At 43.1% G+C, this 23385-nt stretch overlaps 5 protein-coding genes across 6 annotated transcripts; all 5 read right to left on the bottom strand.

The window, feature by feature from the left end:
• Positions 1–4146: 4146 nt before the first annotated feature.
• Positions 4147–6922, bottom strand: LOC112466488 (the record flags this gene model as incomplete). Its single annotated transcript, XM_025034587.1, has 4 exons — positions 6837–6922; positions 6123–6235; positions 4849–6033; positions 4147–4763 (listed from the first exon to the last, which is right to left on the bottom strand). Coding segments are annotated over exons 1-4 (2001 nt in total), but the record flags the coding sequence as incomplete, so codon positions are not given.
• On the bottom strand, positions 6912–7709 carry LOC112466484. 2 transcript variants are annotated; one of them, XM_025034584.1, is made up of 3 exons: positions 7484–7709; positions 7225–7414; positions 6912–6964 (listed from the first exon to the last, which is right to left on the bottom strand). In XM_025034584.1, exons 1-3 carry the CDS (start codon positions 7692–7694, stop codon positions 6934–6936), a joined length of 432 nt encoding a protein of 143 aa, XP_024890352.1. In that variant the 5' UTR covers positions 7695–7709; the 3' UTR covers positions 6912–6933. The 2 variants fall into 2 exon arrangements, with proteins under 2 accessions (XP_024890352.1, XP_024890351.1); XM_025034583.1 differs by having other exon boundaries at positions 7225–7709.
• Positions 7710–11518: 3809 nt separating this feature from the next.
• LOC112466490 lies at positions 11519–12585 on the bottom strand. Its single transcript, XM_025034590.1, has 3 exons — positions 12157–12585; positions 11814–11891; positions 11519–11731 (listed from the first exon to the last, which is right to left on the bottom strand). The coding sequence occupies exons 1-3, from the start codon at positions 12244–12246 to the stop codon at positions 11531–11533; spliced, it is 369 nt and encodes a 122-aa protein (XP_024890358.1). The 5' UTR covers positions 12247–12585; the 3' UTR covers positions 11519–11530.
• A 130-nt stretch (positions 12586–12715) lies between these two features.
• LOC112466489 lies at positions 12716–13529 on the bottom strand. The gene is made up of 2 exons (XM_025034589.1): positions 13387–13529; positions 12716–13280 (listed from the first exon to the last, which is right to left on the bottom strand). The coding sequence occupies exons 1-2, from the start codon at positions 13503–13505 to the stop codon at positions 12716–12718; spliced, it is 684 nt and encodes a 227-aa protein (XP_024890357.1). The 5' UTR covers positions 13506–13529.
• Positions 13530–14644: 1115 nt separating this feature from the next.
• LOC112466487 lies at positions 14645–15847 on the bottom strand. The gene is made up of 2 exons (XM_025034586.1): positions 15374–15847; positions 14645–15265 (listed from the first exon to the last, which is right to left on the bottom strand). Exons 1-2 carry the CDS (start codon positions 15845–15847, stop codon positions 14645–14647), a joined length of 1095 nt encoding a protein of 364 aa, XP_024890354.1.
• Between the last annotated feature and the right edge of the window lie 7538 nt (positions 15848–23385).

The following is a 23385-nucleotide window of genomic DNA, read 5'->3' as shown; positions in this document are numbered from 1 at the left end:
GGGTTAATAGTAGATTTAAAACGACGACGTCTTATAGATTGCACTACTAAATTATATACCCTCGCGACTAAAAAACCGGCCCCGATACATTCGATTAATACAATTAAACCTTCCTCTGAGTTTTCCAAAATACTCAAGGACTTTCCGCAAATAACAGGAGCCTTTCCCCTCTCCCCGCCGTCCAATTGTGACGTGTTTCATCATATTATCACCACCGGCCCTCCAGTCGCTGCGCGCGCTAGGCGCCTTCCTCCTGATAAACTTAAGGCCGCAAAGGCCGAGATCAGAGCTTTAGTCGAAGCAGGCATTTGCCGCCCCTCTAGCAGTCCATGGGCCAGTCCCATTCATTTAGTCCGTAAAAAAGACGGCACCTAGCGGGTGTGCGGCGATTACCGCGGTGTAAATGCAATCACGCGACCTGATAGATACCCCACCCCCCATCTGCATGATTGCTCCGTTAATCTACACGGTAAAACAATCTTTTCATCCTTCGACTTATATAAAGCCTATAATCAAATTCTATTAGCCAATATGGCTAAAAGGGCGTTAGAACGCCCGTACACCGGTCCGCACAAGGTAGTGCAACGCATCTCGGAGCGTGTATTCAATATTGATATCAATGGAAACACAAAAAGCGTGTCCGTCGATTTATTAAAACCGGCATATTTTGTCCCTGACGACCCCGCCGACCCCCCATCAACCTCCGAGAACATACTCAACCGAAATGTAAATCCGAACCCAGCGCTTAAGACCTACTCTCGTAAGACTGTCACATTTGCGCCGTCCACTAAACCAAAGTGATTTAATTGTAAGACAGAATTCTACTCTATATAATGTTATTAGATATAAGTCGGCTCAAATTACGTTTAAGCGTATAATATATTTTTAATTAAGATATTGTTAACCTCGTACAATAGCACCTGGCCAAACGCATAAGCTCATTTGTTTAGTGCAATATTACTTATTATTTATTTCGTTAACCCTGGGGGGGGGGGAGTGTTAGTCTAAAAGCTGGCTACATAAAAATGCAAGGTATAAGGTACATGAAATATTTATAGCAAGAGAGGTTCCATTAGCACTCCCGAACACTGAGTGACCAGTCTGCCTGCGCGCTTAGGAAGATTAAGGCGGGAGTGGACGGTCAAAAATGACAAATTTTACAAAAAAAATGATAAAGCTCAGGGATAAAAATTATAGGAATGTTAAGTATTTGTTGCTACAAAACGCGGAACATTATTGGCAGACAATTTCGTGGAAGAGAAAGGGCCGGCAGACTGCAACAAAGCGGCGTTAACTTTTGTGAAAAAAAAAAATGATAAGGTACATGATTAAAAATTATTGGTAATAATTACTAAACTGTTAACGAAGCTATGTGCTAAATGGCAGACGAAAAAACTGAAGACAACATCGAGGCAGATTGCAATGAAGAGCGCGGTTTCGATTGCGCTTAAGGGGATGCTGGAGCCGTAGCCGAACTCGATCGGCGTCGGTAAAGAAGACCGGCGAACTATATCTGTCCTTGTATAGACAAATATAGACAAGGATAGCACGCTACATTGCACGCACACATACGCACGATGCACGTCGACATTATACTTTTATATTACGCTTCCAAATCTTGATTTGGAGGGTTTATCGATGTTTTTCTTGTTGTGCAATTCGGGGGAACTTGTTTTCGCGTTCGTACCAATGGTATATCTCTTATATGAAATACATCTTGTGACGAGCTGACAGCTCGCCGCAACTCGAGACGCCATATTGGGATAAAAGTAGGATAAGGAAATCTGTACTTCCGTAATTTTTTCTCGTTTTTTATATAAAATCGGAGTTTCCCCGAATCATTAATGTATGTACTGCAATTCTGGAGAAAGATTTTTAATTTTGTCAAATTAATACGACGCTACGTGCCGACAAAAAATGCCGGTAAAACAGACGGCTCCAGCATCCCCTTAACGAGTTAGTTCCGTACGATGCGTTACTACGATATGTTATTTTGTTTATATATATATATATATATATATATATATATATATAATGTCGACAATAAGATAACAATTTCTATATTATATATATAATAAGTGCTAAAAGATATGTTTAACATTAGAATAATTTTTTGATTAGCAAAAAAATACTATTAAAAATTGTAGAGTTATTCTATTTCGCTGTTTGCATCGGATTCATCGTACTGCATATCTTCTTCGCTTTCGCAATCGATATCATTCTCAGATTCGATTCCGTTGATATCTGCTGAAAAACATTAGATGAGGCAATCGATTCGTTATTAGCTATACATAAAATGAACAGTAAATTAGTTTTATTATTTATCAACAATGTATTAAAAAAGTCATATAAGAATTTATGTACTTACTAGGATCAAACTCCGGTATTGTATTTCCAGACTGCTGTAATTTCACCAATTCACTATAATTGTCAACATACTTTCTTTTAATAGCCGTGAAATTTATATAACAATTTCCATGGTACCTATTGATTTTATCTGGAGTTGTGGGTAAAATAAGTTCATTATACTTTAGCTTGTAGGTCACACGAATTTTTAAAATCTTCCTGCATTTTTCCAAAATTTTATCGTTAAAAAGTGTGATTTTAGTTTCACTGCTGTTGTTACAAAATACACACTTTTGCTCCGAACTCATTTTGCGAATAGTTTACTGACATTTGCAAAATATAAATAATAAATAAAAATTATATAAATAATAAATAATAAATAAATAATAAATAAACAATAAATAAAGATTCTAAAAGTCACTGAAGGAAAATAAAATTCGGCACAACACACGTTGGACGTCTGTTCATTGTCGAGTTTTCGAGTATACTGAACTCTTATATTTATTATCTTTATTATCATAAATGACCTTCTCCAGCCTCTACTATACAGCTGTTTCTCGGCTACTTGGTCCCTCTGAACCGTTTCAAACGGTTTTTATACCTGCGTTGAATTTTCGAGTATAATTTTCGAATCTCTTAATCTATTAAAACCTCAATATATTATTTTAAAACTTGTAGAAAAATATTTCTATATAGTTTTCAACTGCAGATAAAAAATGTTATGAGATTAATTAGTAACAATTTAGATTCAATATAATAATAAATATTAATCATTTTATTTTTAACAATAAAAGAATGAATACAAACTAAATCCATTAATAGAAAAAAAAACACGTAATATATTCATATAAATAACAAAATAACATATCATAGTAACGCATCGTACGAAACTACCTCAGGAGGTTGAAGCAGTTTGGTCAATTCTAGATTTTCGTTTGTAAAAAATATATATGATAGTATAGGATCTACCGCATGTGTGAGAATTATTTCAAATTTATTGACCATCCAGAAGCTGAGATATTAATTTCCAAAAATGCGTTGTTTTACATGAGGTTACATGGAGAAAACGTTGACGGCGATGATTTTTCCCAATTTTCTTTAATATCTAGTCTATATAAACGTTCAAAAAACGTGCCTACGCGTACAGTAAATTAATGCGAACATTTAGAGCGGAAAAAAACACGTATTCACCACCTAATAACAAATATATTACGAATTAAAGCGATCGAAATTAGGCTGAAACAGCAGTTGATAGTTCGCGAGTAGATAGATGTGGCAACACAGCGTCGGCAACCTAACCTTACCCAGAATGACAGAAATTTAACCGGCATTATAACTTGGGTCATTTAGAATCTCTAAACCTTTTTTACATTATCTTGCACACTGAATTAGTGCTATACAAAAGGAATACTGTTGTTTTTAGTCGAATTGTGAGATATTGTCGAATTTTATTCGTTTATGAGATTTTTTTCATTTTCGTTTTAATTAATTTTTATAATATTTCGGGCATGCTATTTAAATGCCAATAAAAATAGAATACTTACATTTTGCAACAATCCTTTTATTAGTATAGTAACATTAATGTTTTACATATATAGTACATAGAAATCTCATTATAATAACTATTCAGTTACACGAGGATCGTTATTTTATAACGGTCGACTGTCATAAACTCTACTATCACATTTCGATATACTAACAAAAGATGAACATTGACAGTGGCTACGATAGTAATTTCTTAATCTCTGTAATTAAATTAAGCAAAATCTTATTTTTTGTGACGCGAGGGCGGCCGTTTACGTCTTCTCCTAAAAGCATAGTAACCGCGTCTTCGCCACCATCAGAATACGATTTCTTTAGAAAGTCGATAGTTACACCAGCCTTCGCCATTTTCGTAAGCATTCCTGTGGATACTCCCCCCTTCAGGCAATCCAAATCATGCCTGTTTACTTTAGTTTTAGCAGCTTCCACCTGTGCCATAAGTACCGAGTGTACAGTCACGGAATTAGATCGTAGTTCTTCGTTGTTGATGCCTACAGACTCAATTATATTGGCCAGCATCCTAACGTCTACTAAACTATCATGAGCACCATCGGCAGCCCCGCTCCCCACTAAATCCTCAGCCAAAACCGATTGACGAAAGGACTTTTTAGCTTTTATTCTTTCTGGTAGTTTTTTCTTCAAAAGAGGCAGGGTATCGCAGAATCCAAACACCACTGATTGAAAGTCTTGCAACAATCCCAGAGATCTCAACTCGTTCAACAGCATAGGGGCATCAAAACGTCCGCCATTATGGGCAATGAGGATTACAGGACCAGGTGTCAAGAAGTCGATGAAAGATTTCAAGGCCAGCCTGCGCGGCATGGTTTTCATCTTTTCTCCATTTCGAAACAATTCTCCATCATCCACACTCAACCCTAAGGGAGATAAAAGCGGTTCCATTATTATTTAAAAAGTCCTTGTTTTTTTACTACTAAAGAATATCGTCAACACAAATTATACCTGTCACGAGAGACGCACTCGGTGAAAAGCCATGTGAGGGCACAATGAAAGCGTTGAATTCTTGCAAACCGAGTTTGGCAGAGACTTGGACGATTTCGGATGTTTTCGATAGCCCTGTTGTTTCTAGATCGAAAAACGCTAAGGCACTGGTGCTCGGAATTGGAGTATTTCGAATCGAGTAGCTATTATCAAGTTCTACAAACGTATTGAAACCACATCCTGAAGAATAAGTGATGCCTTCCTTATTTTCTGCCCTCGTGTTTGTATGGTGACGTTGCTGGAATAGTTGTCGGCGTCGACGTTTCTTCTCTACAGTTTTAGCAGAAAGTGCTCGTGCCGCTCTCAGCTTATCTTTTTGAGCTCGATACTTCTCAGTATGTTTACCCGGTGAGAGGTTTAATTTCGTATTAACTGATACCACGTACGAAGTGCCACAATTCTTTTGGCAGACAGCAGACGCCACGCGAAAGTCATTCGACTCAGATCCTCCGTAGTGGTTGCGTTTAGTCGTTTTACTGAGGGATATATTGTGAAATGATTCGTTCCCTTGAGTTGAGCCACATGGCGCGAGACGTCTCGCATTGGCAGCAAACTTTCGCAACACATCCGTTAGCGAAGCTTTCATGTTCTCATCGGTTAGACCTTTACCTCCGGGTAGGATCTTGTGCAAATATGTAGTTGGATCTTTATTGTATCCACACCAGGTTCCACAGTTCGAGTGGTCGTCGAAGGCGTGTGGAACTATGTTTAGAAGACCAGTCCTGACGGCTTCCTCATTATCTTTATTTTTTTCTAGTACGCAACCAAAGCAATACTTGATGTAATCAATTACTTTACTCGGGATCTTCAGAGCCCACAGTGCTTTACTAAGGGTGCAGACAGCGTGATTTTTATCCGACTCCTTTTCAACTGGATGCTCTGATTCGCGTCGAAGTTGGGCTATAGTAGATGAATCGTCATCACTGATGATCGTACCAATCACAACGCCCTCCTCCTTAAGCATTGGATTCTTCGCGAAAATTTCCACAGCCATCGAGGCTTCCATAGATTTTGAACTGCCAGTGTGATTCAGTCGACAGTCATGATCTTCCGGTGGGTGACCTTTCTCACAGAAGATACACCGTTTGTTTCTAGTTGCATAGCCGATAACTAATTTATTCTTGGATCCGATCCCGATGCCATGAGCTGAAACACGTATATAACACAAATAGCTACGAACCAGAGAAAAAAATAATAGTGCTATAAATTATATATCCGCAATATTGCAGATTTACCAGTAAGACTATTATAGCTTCGACCTGACCCTTTCTTTTGCCATCCGGCGTCGTATGCAGCTTTCAACTTTACTATAGAATTTTGTTCTTCTGGGCTTTCCAAATCGTTTGATCTAGGGGATATGAAACATAATATATTAAAAACATAATAAATTCTAATTATCAAGTAAAAGCATACACAAATCTATTCAGTTATATTATTGAGCATTCTGGGATAGGAAAAGTCCTTCCGAAAATTATAGGAACGTTGAAGTACCTAGTAAAATGAATACAAAATAATCGGCCGTTCTAATAAAGCGAGAAAATAATATAACAGCTACAACATATTCGTGGAAATTAGAGAGAGTCATACAATCAGATTTTAAGCAAATAAACTCAGATGTTCGAGATTTGGGTGTTAAATATTTAAGACGAAACGATCACTTCAAATATTTACCATCAGAAAAATTATTAACGCATCCAAATATAAAGCAGCAAATAAGTAAAAAAATTGTACCAACTTTATTAACGAATTCTACGTTACGACTCTGGAAACCCTGAAAGCGAAATCAAAAAGCAACATACAGCAAAGTATACGAGAGAAATTACAATAACTATACATCCATAATGAGGTCCCATGATCTAATATTTAATATTCATCCGATATAATAAGTAAAAGGCATCCAGTTAGCAACAACGACCAACACTTTCATCATTACACTATGCTACAGCTACTCATTACTCAATACATTTTTAACTGCCACGATGTTTTCAGTGGTACTGCTCTTCGGGTTCTTGGTTCGATTCTGATCAGTTTTCATAGGCACAGATATTACATGAAGCATCTACAAGTTCTAAAAACCCTGAAATAAATTCACGTTCATTTATTAAATTTATTCAATAATTAGTGTAAAATAGTTCTCAATGGAGAAGTGAATTTTTATTTATTTTTTTATGTTTTAATTGCATTAGTGCAACGCAGATGAGCTTTTGCTTCTGCGCTGTCAATTGCATATGTGATACAATATTTTTCACAATAATTTGTTATCAGATTCTTTACGCTTTTTCATAAAGTAACGTAGCACATAAAAATAGTAATAAATAAGAATTAAAGTTTTCTTACGACATGTCAGCTAACATCAAATCCTTTTCGAGTCTCAATGCTTCTCTGCAACTTTTACGTGCTAAGTCCTCCAGCGATTTGCCCACATACCGTTCATTCCGCTTAAGCAATGTGTTACTAATGATAGGAATATTAAGTATCGACAAAATCGTGTTCATGTGTGTATAACCAATGCCTGCGTCAATCATAGCTAAAACATAATTTCGAGAGTAAATAACAATGCGCACACAAGATAAATTTGTTTTTTTATGTTTCTTACCGAGAGCACTTTTAGCATTCACGTCGTATTGAGTGCAATTGCCGTCCTCACGCTTTTTGTAGCATTTACTCGATTTAACCTCATGAAGCAAGAGGCACGTGTGACATCTCACACGAAAGATACTGGCAAGGCCGATGACATTTTCGTTTTCAACATACCGAAACGATAGTGGAGCGTCACAAGCCGGGCACCACATTTCTTCTGCTAACATTTTAATTTCGACGACACGACGCCCATTGACAATAAAGTCCTTCGAATCCTCGTTCTGTATTTTACGTCTCTTACACGCGTTTCTGACATTTTCCTTCCATTGGAGTTTCCTTTTCGTAGAAAACTTTCCGTTTCTGTCACGGACACGATCACCTTTCGCGGGCATGTTTACGTTTAGCGAGCGCCGCATATGTGGCTCAACACAGAGGCGAGCACTGCTACCAACCTCATAAAAGTGCAACGTTGCCAAGTTTCAATCGTATTTAATATAATCGACGGAAAGTTATTAAAAAATCGACAGCTTATATAATTATCAAGGGAGCTACCAGTAATAATCATTATTTTATTCTATCAACGGCAAAATATATATTCATGCCATTTTTTAATTGAAATAATGAGCAATACCACAAGTTTTCAAGTTGGCACTGGCAAAAAAGTGTTTCGTTTTTAGTTAATTAAAATATAAAGATGCATAATATGATACTTTTACTATACGTTTTATGCAATAGTAGCGTATGGAAAATAAAATGATACCTAATACAGATTTTTTAATGACCTAATAAAAAACTTTTTTCTAAACCGTCAATTGACTCAACTGGACCGCTTCAACCTCCTTGCGCGATCGAAACTGCGCTCTTCATTACAATCTGCCTCGATGTTGTCTTCAGTTTTTTCGTCTGCCATTTAGCACATAGCTTCGTTAACAGTTTAGTAATTATTACCAATAATTTTTAATCATGTACCTTATTATTTTTTTTTTTCACAAAAGTTAACGCCGCTTTGTTGCAGTCTGCCGGCCTTTTCTCTTCCACGAAATCGTCTGCCAATAATTTTCCGCGTTTTTTAGCAACAAATACTTAACATTCCTATAATTTTTATCCCTGAGCTTTATCCTTCTTTTCCTTGTAAAATTTGTCATTTTTGACCGTCCACCCCCGCCTTAATCTTCCTAAGCGCGCAGGCAGACTGGTCACTCAGTGTTCGGGAGTGCTAATGGAACTCTTTAGCTATAAATATTTCATGTACCTTGCATTTTTATACCTTGCATTTTTATGTAGCCAGCTCTCCGTCTATGTGTAGGAAGCAGCATATCTGTCTCCCTTCCGATTGGTCAGCCACCTCTCTTGCACTAGCAAGAGAGGTTGAGAGTTACGAGGTTATCAGAACTGAGTTACGACGACCGTTAGATTTGTACTGACTCTCGTGGCTGTTGCGTGGTCTGCAATAAGGTATTATTTTATCAGCAGTAATCGAGTGTGTAATTATTCCTCGATTCCTCTCGTCAAGACGTCGGTAGTAGGCCGATACCCGGAGGCATAATCGACCTCCTGCGGTACCAAATACCTACATTAGAGAAACCGGCGCGCGCGGGCCCGCCGGGCCGAAAGAACGCCACTGTCGTGCGAGCCGCCATCCCGGTACCATCCAGCCCTGCAAGCCGAACAACGAGCTGCCGGAACGAGGAATCAATTGTAAGGCCACTGCTCAGCCTCCCCAAAATAAGATCGTTGGGATACTAAGGCCCTCCCGGGAGTCGGGTTGTGCCGCGAGAATCGATGAAATCCGCCGTAACTTGAACAATACCGAGTACCATATCGCGGGAGGGCCCGTACGAAAAAGTGATCGCGAGTGCCCGTCTCGGGGATGCGGACGTACGGTCGCCGACAGTCAGCGTGCGTGTCATTTCGTTGCGTGTAATTTCGTTGCAGGTAATTGCGTTGCGTGTAATTTCGTTGCGTGTGATTTTGTAATCGTCGTTTGCTTAACCGTGCCGTAGTTTCGGGAGGTTGGTCTCGCACGTGTGAAAGTCCCGTGGTTATCGTTGCCGGTTAAGTTCGTGCTAATTATAAGTGAATGTCCGTGCGTTTCATCGGGAATAATGGCTCACGATTGTGTCGCGTTTACGGGTGAGTCCATTCGTGCGTCTCGTGAGGAGTGAAGATCCCCAGCTCTGTCGCGGTAGATTGTAAGGAAATTGCGTTATTGATAAAAGTGGGACCTCGTGCGCTTGTTAGCAGTAACGTTTTCGAGTATTTCGCGTTTAATCGTCCGGGTAAAATTCGCTGCAACTTATGTCGGGGAATAGTCTTGTACGAATTCGACCGAGATTGCTGTGCAGTTCAGCGACGGAATGAGTATCGCGCTCGTGGGGTGACACGTGGCGCGTGCCCGGATTCTGCTTGTTCGCCGTGGAACTCGCCTACCTCCTTCCACTTGTAATCTGCATTAAATAAAATATAACTTTATGTTTCTTGTTACTCGGATGTGTTGATTGCGCTACGCTCTCTCTCCTCTTCCAACCGCGATTAATCAAAGAAACCCACGCTTGAGAATACTGCGATCTCGTATATCGTAGTGTGAGGAAACGCACCTGGCGCACAACATTTAAAAAATAAAACTATTCAGTCGAGCTACCATCTGGGTTTCGGAGAAAAGTATCGCGATTTAGAAAGAGATCTTTAGTGAATAAAGCGACGCACGGGGCGCTCCTCCACGGCCGGCGAGACCGTGAGAACATCGTCATTGTCGTCACAAATTAAACAGCTGCCTCTTGAAATATCCAACATAATTTTTGGCATGTTGGACAATCGGTCTCACCGGTCGGTTTCAACGGTGTCTGAAGAATGGCAAACGATAACTATGGACGAACGGAGACGCAGGCTCCGGAGTACGAAATTAAATGTAAAACCTGTAAAACGGCAACCTGTAAAATACAATAAAATTCTGACGTTCAAATTCAATGAACGAAACGGTAGGGTTATTAAGGTAGATCCGGATCAGCCTCGCCGATTACGCACATACACCTACTATAGAGATAAAACAAGTAATCTGCGCCTATGAAGAAAAATAAATGTAAATAAAAAATGAATGTAAGTAGCATATTGTAGCTTTTGAATAAACATAAATGGATATAAAAAATAAATGTAAGTAGCATGTCGTAGCTTTTGAATAAAAATAAATGTAAACAAATAAAAAAATTTAAATAGCAGTAGTAGTAACAAAAATAAATTAGTACGCGCATTGTACTTGTTATTTTTCTTTTATTCTTAGCAGTATTATATATAACTTTGCGTCCTTAAATATCCTTCTGTGCGAGTAGGAGTTATTTTGAGAGATCTACCCCGGGAGCTCCGAGGGGGGAGCGGGGCGGGGGGGGTACCGCGGGCAAGGGGGGAGCGGAGCGGGGGTGTACCGCGGGCAAGGGGGGGAGCGGGGAGAGGGGGTCCGCGGGGAGGGGGGTGGGGGACTCGAGGACGAGGGTGTCCGCGGGGAGGGGGGGGACTCGATGGCGGGGGTGGTCGGCGGGGGGGGGGGGGGGGTGGTCGGCGAGCATGTCGGGACATGTTTATTAAATGTTAATAAACGTATTGTTGACAAGGGTACCGCCGAGGGGGGGGGGGGTGTCCGCGTTCTACGCCGAGGGTGGTCCGGAGGGAGAGGGGGGGTCGTCACTTTATCGGCGCGGGGTATACAAAAGCGATGGGCGCCGTTCGGCTACTGGAATTTTATCGGCGGCGCGCCGCGGGAGGATGGGGGTCCGCGTCCAACGGCCACGTCGGTCCGCGTGACGTCACACGACTCGCCCGCGTCTCGTTCGCGTTGTCTTTCCCTCAGCGCGGTCTCTCTCGCTCCCGTTCCTTTGTCTCTCCCCCGTTCGCGCGCGTCTTTTCGTTGGCGTTCTCTTTTCTTCGCGCGGATTTAACTTAATAATTATTATTATTTAAAATATTATTATTATTATACTTAATAATAGTGAAGAAAGCGGAAAAATAAATGATATATAGAATTAAGCATAAAAAATATTTATTCATAAAACTTTAAAAAATTTTTTAAAAATTACCACACCTCTTCCTCTTCAACGTCAAACTCATTTTGCATATCGAATAATCTTCGTAATTGGAAGATATCTTCATCTCCTAAAACGTCCCAGATTTCCTCGTTGTATTCTGAATCCACTCTTCTAAACCAGCGTACCAAACGCTGACGATGAATATTGATGAATCCCCGAATTCGGATTTCATCAAAATATATAAAACGCTAAAAAAAATTTAAAAAAATTTAAAAAAAGTTTAAAAAATTTAAAAAAAATTAAAATCTGTGAAAAAAATATTAAACACACCTGTCTGTGAGGGATCCGAACCCTCACCATATTATAAAGGCGGACCTCGCGCACCGGCACGTTGTCGACCCATATCCACTGTAACGCGTTAACAGAGAATGGTTAATTTTTTTAAAAACTATATAATTTACAATTATGTATTGTTGCGTGCATGCCGCCCGGTATGTTTTTTCAAAAAATGTTACGACAGTGAGTCCGTGACTCTCTCAGACACTTATTCACACTCGCGCACTCACGAAAATAACGACGATTTAAACGATCGTCGTGACGAACTGCACGCTTCAGCTTGGAGTTCGAAAAGCATACCGGGCGACACGCACGCAACGGTATTAAGTATACATACTCCTACTGCGGGGTACACAATATCTATGCATTGTTCGATTATGTGATATCTCCGTTCCATTTCATCTCGTTCCTCTTCTTCTCGGTCCATTTCGTATTCTTACACACCCCAGTAAAACAGGAACGTCACGTCGAATCACGTAATTTCGTCGAATCCACGTCGAATTCACGTAGCAATAACGTGGATCCACGTACTGTTTTTATCGGGCAGTGCGAGTCTACTTGCGCTTGCGAACGTTTTCACACTACTGACTTAACTGACTGCAGAGGACTGAACCAGAGCTCGGAAAAGTAATTAAGATAAAATATATCTAGCATTACAATAGCGAGAAAGGATTCGTTGGAGCATCAACACCACATAGGCGAGCGTCGCCGGAGCATGGCTTCATAGTTTACGATATATGATATACCTTAAATTTCAATCGAATGGTTCGAGTTGAATGTCGCATATACGGCTCGAATGGAAATGCGTGTGAAGAAATTAAGTCGTGATTTATATTTTAAAAAATACATTTTTTTTTTATTCTTCTTCTTTTACATATTTTTTGTTTTTTTACGTACTACGGTAGCGCACTAAAAAATAAAGCTGCGAGCTCACAATCGACGAGCTGATGTTTATCGAAGGCATCGCTATCGCGTATTACATTCAATACTTGCGTAGGATTCGTTACAGTAGACGCGATTTTGGAGAATTGCGTGAACTTGACATCAACCGTTTCGACAATTCTATTCAATCGATGGAACATCGCGTCGATGCACGGATCAAGATCGAGCATACGGTGTAACGTCGATTCGATCATCGTTAAGCGTACGTTTAAAGACTCGAGACGTACGAGTTTGACACCGTTAATCGTACAAATTCTCAATGTTAGCGGTCCAACGCTTATAAAATCACACGTATCTTTAGAGGATCGAATGAAATTCAGAATGTTCCGTCGTTGTTCGTAGAATCCCTTCCACGTTTCGAGGGACAGTATCAATTCCGTTCCTCGATGATCTCCTACGGCGATCTCCACGTAACTCGGTGGACCCACGTTAACGCCAACTTCAAGGAATTTGTATCCCGTAGCCGTCAACGCGTATCGTCTGCTGAGTATACGAACCGCGCGACGCTTCAACGAAATGCTGTAGAAAATAATGAAATTAGTAATAAAAAAATAATACAATTTATAATTTGCAATTTAAAAAATATAAAGCTTTATAATTTTAAGAAAAAAACGAAAAAACTTACTTGTTACACTTGTTCTCGTACGATGGAGTTTCATCATCATCATCGTGAATCGGTACGTAATAATTCATACGTCTACTGCCACTGCTGTTACCGCCGTTGCTTCCTTCAACGGAATACATTCTTTCTCTCGGATATGAGAAGTGAACACCGTTTGCACAAGCAGTCGATACGAGACTAGTCGTATAAAATTAATCGAATATACGCGGCAACTTCCAAAACTATGATGAAGGAGGGGGAAATTAATGTTTCTGGAACGCCCAATCAGCGCTCTGAAATTTAGGAGAGGGGACTAAGGTAGGATGTTTTTTTTTTTTTATTAAGATGTATCCCCCCTCCCCCTATCCCTTCCGCATGACATCAACCGTGAAACATGTTCAGACATGTTCGCTGAAACCTGATACCCCCCCTCGAAGCTATCGAGTTAGAATTCGTCACGTATACCTACTTATTCTTTAATTTTGTATACTATCGACTAATGGGGGAAAGGAAATAAAACATTGTAAAATTTACACATACATACATATAAAATTTATTTTTTAAAAAGATGACAATTCTTTCTGGCGTTTCGACCACCAGTTAAATATTTTTAATACATTTTGCAACGCGCAATTCTTAACGTGTTTTCCACATCGCATAGTATTGGTAGCATCTAGAATATTTAAAGATTCGATATCTTCGTAATCCGCATCCAGAGTCTCGATGTTTAGGTTTTTTCTCGCTTTATTTTCAAGCAGATCCACCAGCCATTCTCGTTTCTGACATCCCTTGACGTACACGAGAGTCGGCATCTCGTCGTCGTCGTCGTCGTCGTCATCGTTGTCGTCATCGTTGTCGTCCTTTTCCTCACCGAGCACGGCCGACATAATTAAACGCTTCACCTTGCTGTACGGCACGTTTCCGTCTTCCCATCGTAATCCATGGTGATTGCGAATCAACCAGGAAGCGCACGATTTGTCGGATTTTGTGAGGAGATTCCACGGCATAGGGCATGTAAAGATGTAATGCGCCAGAACGGCCCCGTTTCTCAGCACCGCCACCTCCTTCACGACAAATTTCATCCCGACGACGAAACCTTGCAGGTCGACGAACGTTGGTGCGGGCATGAAGAGATATCTCTCTTTCTTCGATGCGTGAATCGAGAGGAATGACGCGCGTTTCGCGACACTCTGATTTTTATATTCTGCTCCCCTTTTTCCCCCTCATAAATTTGTATCGGGAGTTAAAGAGAGAAAATTTTCGTCGACGTTGCCGCGAACACTCAGACTATTTTGCGCACTACGTTGGTCAACGGATTGTACTCGATCACGCGATCGTGTATGATGAGACAGTACGCGGAGGTATTCGGCGGTACATTCTCCATGCAATCGAATTCTAGTCTGACATCCACGGTGGCGTTTTTGACGGATTCGTTTTGTCGAGAGCAATCGATGATCACGAACGGGCCGTTACGTAGAAAAGTCGAAACGGTGAGACTCGGCTCGAGATATTCGTATCCGTAATAGCCCTTGCAGAAACGCGCGTACATATCGTAGAGAATCGCCCATCTGTGTTTACCAAAGTCCAAATTCAAATCGTCGTACGGATAGACTTCCGAGTTTAGGTAGAGTTTCACGTTGGTCAATTTGCAGTCGTCGAATCGGCTCGTGTCCGCGGACATGACGTTCTTCCGACCCGTTTGCAGAGCAAAGACGACGTATCGCGGTTTCTCGAGCTGAGTCGCGGTCTTAATGGCCCACGAGTGCTTGGTCGTGTTCTGCAACAGGGGATACTCGTACAGATCCCACGAACGGAAACCCATACTTAGATATCGTCCGTTTTCCAAGGCGCGCAGCATCGACAGCTTGTTGACCTCGCTCAATACCACGTGAGGCATTCGCCACTGTATCTTGAGTAGTTTGACAGTAGGCTCCAACGCGAGACTTCCCACCAGACAATTGTTGTCGGTGCGCGATCGTATCAAGATTAATTCGTGACGAGCGTTGATCACCACGCGTTTGTAATCCTCGCAAAATCCCAGTAACAGGTTGAGCGGTACGCAGAAATTGAAGTATCCGTTGGGATTATTATGTGGTTCCCAGCCCGCGTTTCGCAGGATCACGCTTCTGTCGGACGATACCGTTACGTAGTTCTTGAGCGTGCTGGTTATTCCTACGTTTCTGCAGTGATCAATCTCCACACCGTCGAGCTCGTATCGAATTTCATCGAACATGAACGCGACGCAATTATTCCCCAATACCACGTTATCGGCTTGGCCGGCTGCTCCGGTCACCGTCAATGTTCCTTCGACGTAGAGAAAACTTTCGCACGGCAACGTATACAGATCCTGCTGTTGTATGGGTATTCGTATCTCGTCGCTATACTCGAACGTTGTGTTGGCGTACGGGTTGTACGTGTGAGTCTCGATCTTGACGATGCGATCGTCAAAGACCGGCTCGCCTCCGATGTTAAGAATTTCAGTCATCGTTCAGATGTTTCGTACCGCGAATCCCAGAGATTGTAAAAATTTAACGTTCGATGCGTTGAGCTTCTTTCTCGTCTCTGTTTTCGTCTCTGTTTTAACGCTACCGAATGTCGATTTGATGATATCGTCGATCGTCGCAGTCGTAAAGATATTCTTATCTGTCGCGTGCTCCGAGTCGTTCAACACGAGCATGTCACACGTCGCGCGTTATCGCTGTAGCCGTCGTACGTGCAATCTGACGGTGATCTCTTCTCCTCGAAAATCGAGCAATCGTCCGTCTTGATCCGTGACGCGTATCGTTAGATCCGTAACGCTTCGCGCGATGATCGGCAGGTAAATGATCTGCGCCGGCGTTTCCGATATCTTATATCCCGGTGGTACGCTCGGTGAAAATTCGTGTATCGTGTGAACACGTTTGCCGTTGCTGTACGCACCCGCGGTCACGTTACACTCCACGCGGATAATGTTTACGTTGATAATATTAATCGACGCGTCCGATTCGTGCCACTGTCCCGGCTGCAATATACGCTTCGACGAGAATCCCAGCAGCGATCCAACGTTGTTCGGTTTGTTAAAGTTCACTTTGAAAGCGCACTTGATCTCGCTCTTCATCGTATTGTAATTTGCGCGGAGCACTATCGGGTATTCCGCGGCCTCGTCTTCGTAGCTGTTCGCGCGAGCGGTCGCCTCTCGCGCGATATTCGCGACCGACGTACGATCATCGTTGGAACGATTTACGCGTCGCGGGCGTTTTCGTGAAATTTCACGTTTCAAAAACTCATGTATGGCTCGTATCTCGTACGATCCCTCGGGAATCGTAATTTCCGTGTCATCCTCGTCGAAATAAAATTTATTGTTCGAAGAATTCACGTTCGGAATCGTGTGATAAGTCTCAAAACACGTTAGACCGAGCTCGTAGTCACCGTCGCTCAGATCCACGGCGGGAAAATAGTGCTCCGCGAGGATGCTGCTCTTCCCAGTCAGCGTGAACGTTATAGACATGTCGGCGGAAACCGTTAACGAATACTGAGTCACCACGGCGCACCGTCAGGCTTTAAATTAGCGTCGATCGTCCGGAGAAATCGCAGGCACAATTGTCCACAGATGTTCTGATCGTATCGCTGATAAGACGTGCAATTGTATTCGATCTTCGTCACGCTCGGCCCGAAATATCGCACCAATTCTTTCGGCGGTCGAAGATTGCCGAAACTGTCGAAATATACGACTCGATCTTCCCTCTTCGCGTACGCTACCCAATGAGTACCGGGACCCGCTGCATCGTCCAAATTCACGATACCGCTCTCGTTTCGACGTACACCGCCGATCGGTAACGAATCACGCATGAAGACACCTCTGAAGAACGGTACGCGCATACGCCTTGCCAGCCGATTCAATTGTACGTTAGTCGTAATACCCGCGGGCATATTTAACGTCTTTTTGACGTTTTTTTTTTTTTTATTTTCGACGCTACTCCTCGCCCGCGTTTGTGCGGGCCGAGATACAGTCCTCGTCCATATTTGTACGGAGCGAGATAAAGTCCGTGACCTTCCACGGCGCGATTGTGACGTTGCATCTCTTCCAGCTGACGCCGCGCGGCTTTGTTATCGTTCACGGCCTTTACGACTCCCGCCGCTCCGCCGGCCAGAGAACCGAGAACTCCCAACAACGGTAGAATCGGCAATACACCGCCTCGTTTCGCTGTCGGAAGTATCCGTTTTTTCGTTAGCTTTTTTTTCTTCACCGTTTTCGATTTTTTCGTTTTCAAGCCCATTCCGAGCTTCGTCTTAGCCTTCATGGTCGCCCAGACGGCTGTAGCGGCAGCTCTTTCCCCGAGAGTCGAATCTCTCGCGGTAATGCGTTTTCGCGCTTCCGCAGCGAGTATCTCGTCCGCCGCGTGTCTCTCGGTGAGATCGCGGTTACGCGAATAGGCTATGTCGTGCTCGCGACACGCCGCGTCCAATGGATTAATACCTTGATCGCCTCTCGCCAATCGTTCTTGTAAACGAGTTCCCGGACCGCAAAATTGATAGCTGGGAATGTGTAATTCGAACGGAAGTGCGTTTATCGCGCGATTTAACAGGCCTCCACCATTTTTTTTCGTTGACATTCGCCGCAATCCTTTATCATTGGCGCGGGACCGTCGATGTGCGTTCGCTGCCACGGTTGATTGTAATGTTCGTAACAGCGACGATATGCTTGAACCTCCAAATCCGCCTTTATATGTTCCGGAAGCTTGTCCCACACGTAGTGGACGTGATCGCCGCACGTTTGCAACAGAACGGCTTTCGGCACAAATTGCAGCTGTTCGGCGCTCAAGTCGCGAATATCGGAAGGTCTCGACAGTAGGACGAACATTTTTGCTACTGAGCGATTCGCGGTTCCGCTCGCCTATAAATAGGCGTTCGAGTCAGCCAGAAAGTCGGCAGTGTGGAAAAAAATGAGATTCGTGCGACAACCGTTGGCGATTCGCGTGACGAATTGCGACGACAGATCACGGTCGATGGGAGGCAACGTGGAGAAACGCAAGCACGGTACGATGTTACCGACTACTATACGCGCGATCATTTGCGGCCCCTCGAATTGCGGTAAAACCAACGTCTTGATAAGCTTGCTGGAAAGTCCGCACGGCGTACGTTTCGAAAACGTGTACGTATACTCGAAATCGTTGCAACAGCCGAAATATCGATATTTGGAGAATTTGTTGACATCGATCGACGAAATCGGCTACTTTACGTTCTCCAATAACAGTGACGTCATTCCACCGAGCGACGCGCGTCCAAACTCGATCTTCGTCTTCGATGACGTAGCGTGCGATAAGCAAGACTCTGTGAGAGAGTATTTCTCAATGGGCAGGCACTCGAGCGTCGACTCCTTCTATCTCTGTCAGACGTACGCGAGAATACCTAAACATCTGATACGCGACAACGCGAATCTGCTGATCCTGTTCAAACAGGATGGTACCAATTTGAAACACGTGTACAACGATCACGTGAATACCGACATGTCGTACGATGATTTTTGCGCGTTGTGCCACGATTGTTGGCAACAAAAGTATGGATTCGTAGTGATAGACAAGGACAGCGCGCTTTCGAACGGTCGATACAGAAAAGGATTTAACGTGTTCGCGATACCGTAAAAACGATCAGTCGTTGCCGATACCTCGTCGGAGGTGAAACGTTAGCGTTACAGAGAGAAATCGACACTCTGCTTTTTTCCGCGATGGCCGCGATCGACGGGAACGAGAATATTCGCGAACGCGAGAAGGTCGTAAAAGAGATTGCGAAGACGAGTGATTCGATTCGCAAAAAACTTCGCGCTTTGAAGACCGGTAAGATCGAGAAGGACATTGAGTTGGACACGCACTTTAAACCTCTCATCGGGCCGTTGAAAAAGATCATTGACAACTCGAGCTTGATCGCGGTGAAAAAAGAGGAGCCGACGGAGAGCGACGCTGACGCGAAAATCGAACCGCTATCCGTTCAACAGCGCGGGCAGGAGGAGGAGGATGCTACACCGAAGAGAAAGAAGAAACGATTAGACTCCTGGTCGGATCTTTCATTGACACCGCGTAAATCTAATCAATCGACAGTACTACCGATAACCTCTACACCGATAACCTCTACACCGACGCAAACCGTGCAACGTACAAGTCCCGAATTTCTTGAAACCGCGAATGTTTTCGAAACCACGGACGACTCGATCAGGAAAACCGTTCATAAACGGTTGAAAACGTCGGAGGGTCGACAATGGTTTATAGAATCGTTGGAAGATCACTTGGGTCCAATGAGCCGAATTTACATCGCAGAGCTTTTGAGCGCCTATCCAACGATGGACATAGCGTACGGCGTTTATCTCGGCAATAATGAATTGATGCTCGGTAATAAACGTTTTGACGTGGACAAAGCGGATAACATTTATATCGACGGCGTACGATACGCCGGCACACCCGGTATTTACGAGTTGATCTTCAAGAGAATGCCCGACGACGATATCTACACGGAAGACGATATGCAAAAATACAAGAGCATACTGTTGGCAACGAGTGCTCATAAATTCCAACACGATCCTAACAAGCGACTAAAGGGCAACGTGGGATACAAGTATACACAGATAATCGCACCGTTGATGTCGACCGGATCCAAAAAAAAGAAAAAATCCGGAAAAGGATTATTCGCGCCTCGCGCGATGACGCTAACCGACAATAAGATCGACTACGTGCACTGGGATGACCCCAACGAGCTGGTGGATCGTCTGCGATTGCTCGACGCTTCGCGTCAAGCTGGCAACAATGCCCACGACAACGAGATCATGTCGATCATCGAGGAACTTCGCGAAGCCGGGCTTATTATAAATTAAACTATGCGTCGGCGATCCGTTCAATCAGCGTCGAAATGCCGATCAACAAATTTGGATTGTTCGAGCACAGCGGAGACGCGACGAATGCCATTTCGTATCATCGGTGGAGCGGATTAATGAGAAATTTCGTGCTCAATAACGCTCTGTGTCGCACCGCCACGGACTTTGACGCAAGGTCGCGCAAGATTCGTCGCGTAGCGCAACCTGAGACTGACGGTGACGCGGTTAACAAACTGTACGTTGATCAATTCTTTAAAATGTTGAGCAATCAACGAAAAGAATCAGACGAGAAGCTGACTGCGTTCGAGCAAGATGTGCAAGCGTTACGGACTGCGATAAACAAGCTTCGACGTGCGAATATCGTTGAATCAGACGCGACAACGAACAACAATGGACAAACGGTTCAACAGAAACGACTATCGAAAGGCGACGAGTGAAGAGAAGCAACGGTTCATTAACGACGGCGAGGAACAGCAACGAACGATTCGAGAACGGTTGTCGGACGGCTGTTCAACGGTTCGAGAACGGTTGTCGGACGGTTGTCGAACGGTTCAAAAACAGCTTAAAAACGATTACGAGCGGTTTAGAAACAGCTGCGAACTACGCGGAGACAGGAAAGGCTACAAACGGCTAGAGAACGTCGACGACGACGACGATGAGTGGTAGGAAGCAGTTAACTGACGACGACGAACGACAACGAACGATTCACGAATGGTTCAGAAGCGGTTACGAACTGTTCAGAAGCGGTTATGAACTGTTCAGAAACTGCTACGAACGATGCATTAGAAACAGAAACGGCGACAACGAAACATGAAACCGTTAAAATCGACCGATGCGGATAAAAATATCGAAAAGCGACGGCTGGTGGACGAATTGCACGCATCGGCGAGAAGAAATTTTCCCCGCAGACACGTCATAGTGCGAGGGTACGACGACCTGTGGCAGGCTGACATCGTCGAGATGCGTCCGTACTCGCGTTTCAACGGAGGCTACCACTACATACTCACCGTCATCGATGTGTTGAGCAAGTACGCGTGGGCCGTGCCGCTCAAGGGTAAAGGCGGCAGCGAGACAGCTGATGCTATCGCTGAGATAATTCGACGTAGCGGGAGGTGCCCTAGTAATCTACAAACCGACATGGGGAAGGAATTTTACAACGCCGACGTGCAACGTCTCGTGAGAAAACACGACATCAATCATTATTCCACGTATTCGGTGTTGAAGGCGTCGGTCGTCGAGCGATTCAATCGTACGTTAAAGAACAACATGTGGAAGATGTTTACGCTCAACGGAAATTACAAGTGGGTCGACGCGTTGCCGCGACTCGTGTCGGATTACAACGCGCGCAAGCATCGAACCATCGGCATGCGACCCGTCGACGTTACCCCCGCGAAAGCCGAAACACTCTTGGCTACGGTGTACAGCGCGATAAAAATCGTGGGTCCGGCAAAATTCAAAGTGGGTGACTCGGTGCGCGTTAGCAAATACAAAACAATTTTCGAGAAGGGTTACACACCGAATTGGACCACCGAGGTGTTTAAGATCGTTAAAGTGCAGCGTACCAATCCCGTTACCTATCTACTCGAGGACTATCGCGGAAAATCCGTCGCTGGGGCGTTCTACGAGCACGAGTTGCATCGCGCGACTTATCCGGACGTGTATCTCGTGGAAAAAGTACTGCGCAAGAGGGGTGATGAGGTTTACGTTAAATGGCTGGGATTCGATGGATCGCACAATTCATGGATACACAAGGACAATGTTATTTAATTCGTGCAAACTGTATTTTTTATTCTTAACATAAAAATGCAATATGTAATACATGTAAAATGTTTGAAAATATGAAATACATATAAAGTACGTAAAAAATATGAAATACACATGTGTCATATCTTTATTAATATTCATTCCAATACTGTAATATAATACTCACAATACGTTATACTATTACATACATATACTACTGCATACGTTATACTATTACATACATGCATACATACATGCGTACGTTACAAAGGTATTCGGTAATGTCCCCACGGTAACGTATCGGTCGAATCTGGTATAACGTATCGCTTATCGTCGTACGGACTCAGAGCGATTTTTGTTTCGGACACGGTGTACACCTCGTGCAACTTCGATCGTATACAGGATTGCCGTCGCGTCATTTCAATTTCGTCTCGCAGACATCTCGTGTAATCGTCGAACGTTATAGTACGCGCTATGACGTTGCTCTTGACACCTTTCGCTTTTTTACAGTCTTTCTTACCATCCACTCTCAACGCGTACATCTTCGCCCTGAGTCCAACGAATTCGGTCATGATCGCACCGTTATTCTCGTCCTTCATCAAGCCCGGCACTTTTTTGTTCTCGAGCGTTATACCGTACGCGTTGTCGATCGCGTAATCGCTCGTGTCGAATCTAACGATATCGCGTTTCACGTTCTCGTACACATCCTCGCACTCGATGTGGTATATAAGGCTGTCCGTATCGGTGTACATAATTCTACACATGTCACCATACAGGGGAGACATGTACTCGTGATGAAATTCGTACAAACAGACTTTCGATATGTCGAGAATGCACATGCCGACGTAAATAGGTTTGTCAAATTTAACCTCGAGTTTTCGCAGTTCAACGGCTATCAGATTTTCCGAAAACACGCTCCTGCTATGAAAATTTGGTTTCGAGATCAGTGCCTCCGCGTTGCATCTACCTTTCCACTTTGTCAGTAATTTTACATCGACGTGATTGCGAACATTTTCCATCGTTTTCCCGAAAACCGCGTTGTTCATCAATTTATATAAATTTTTCTCAAAATCGTTCTTGGCCAGTGTTCTTTGTATTGAGCTCGATGTAAGTGCGGAGCCACGTAGATTGAGTAAATTGCAATACGCGATGTATCTTTGTGACCCGAATGCCGTGTTTGCTACCTCTGCCGCTGTCCTCGCGAACGAGCGTTCCGACCCCAAGATCGGTGAGATCTTTATTAATTGTTAGATAGATAAAAATTGGCATAAAAAAATATTCTATTAAGTTAAACGTGCAATGCGTGTTGTCTTGCCTTTTAGAATGCCTAAGTTTATATCATATCTGTTGTAATTTCAATTTTTACATTTTGTGATCTTGTTACAGCAAATCAATTTAATAGAATGCTTTTATTGTATAGAAATGTTCAATGATATTTC

The sequence above is a fragment of the Temnothorax curvispinosus genome, unplaced genomic scaffold (genome assembly GCF_003070985.1).
Source record: "Temnothorax curvispinosus isolate PA1 unplaced genomic scaffold, ASM307098v1 QBEX01016264.1, whole genome shotgun sequence".
Lineage (NCBI taxonomy): Eukaryota > Metazoa > Arthropoda > Insecta > Hymenoptera > Formicidae > Temnothorax > Temnothorax curvispinosus.
Note: the sequence above shows the minus strand (reverse complement) of the source record. Positions and strands in the feature narration are given on the sequence as shown.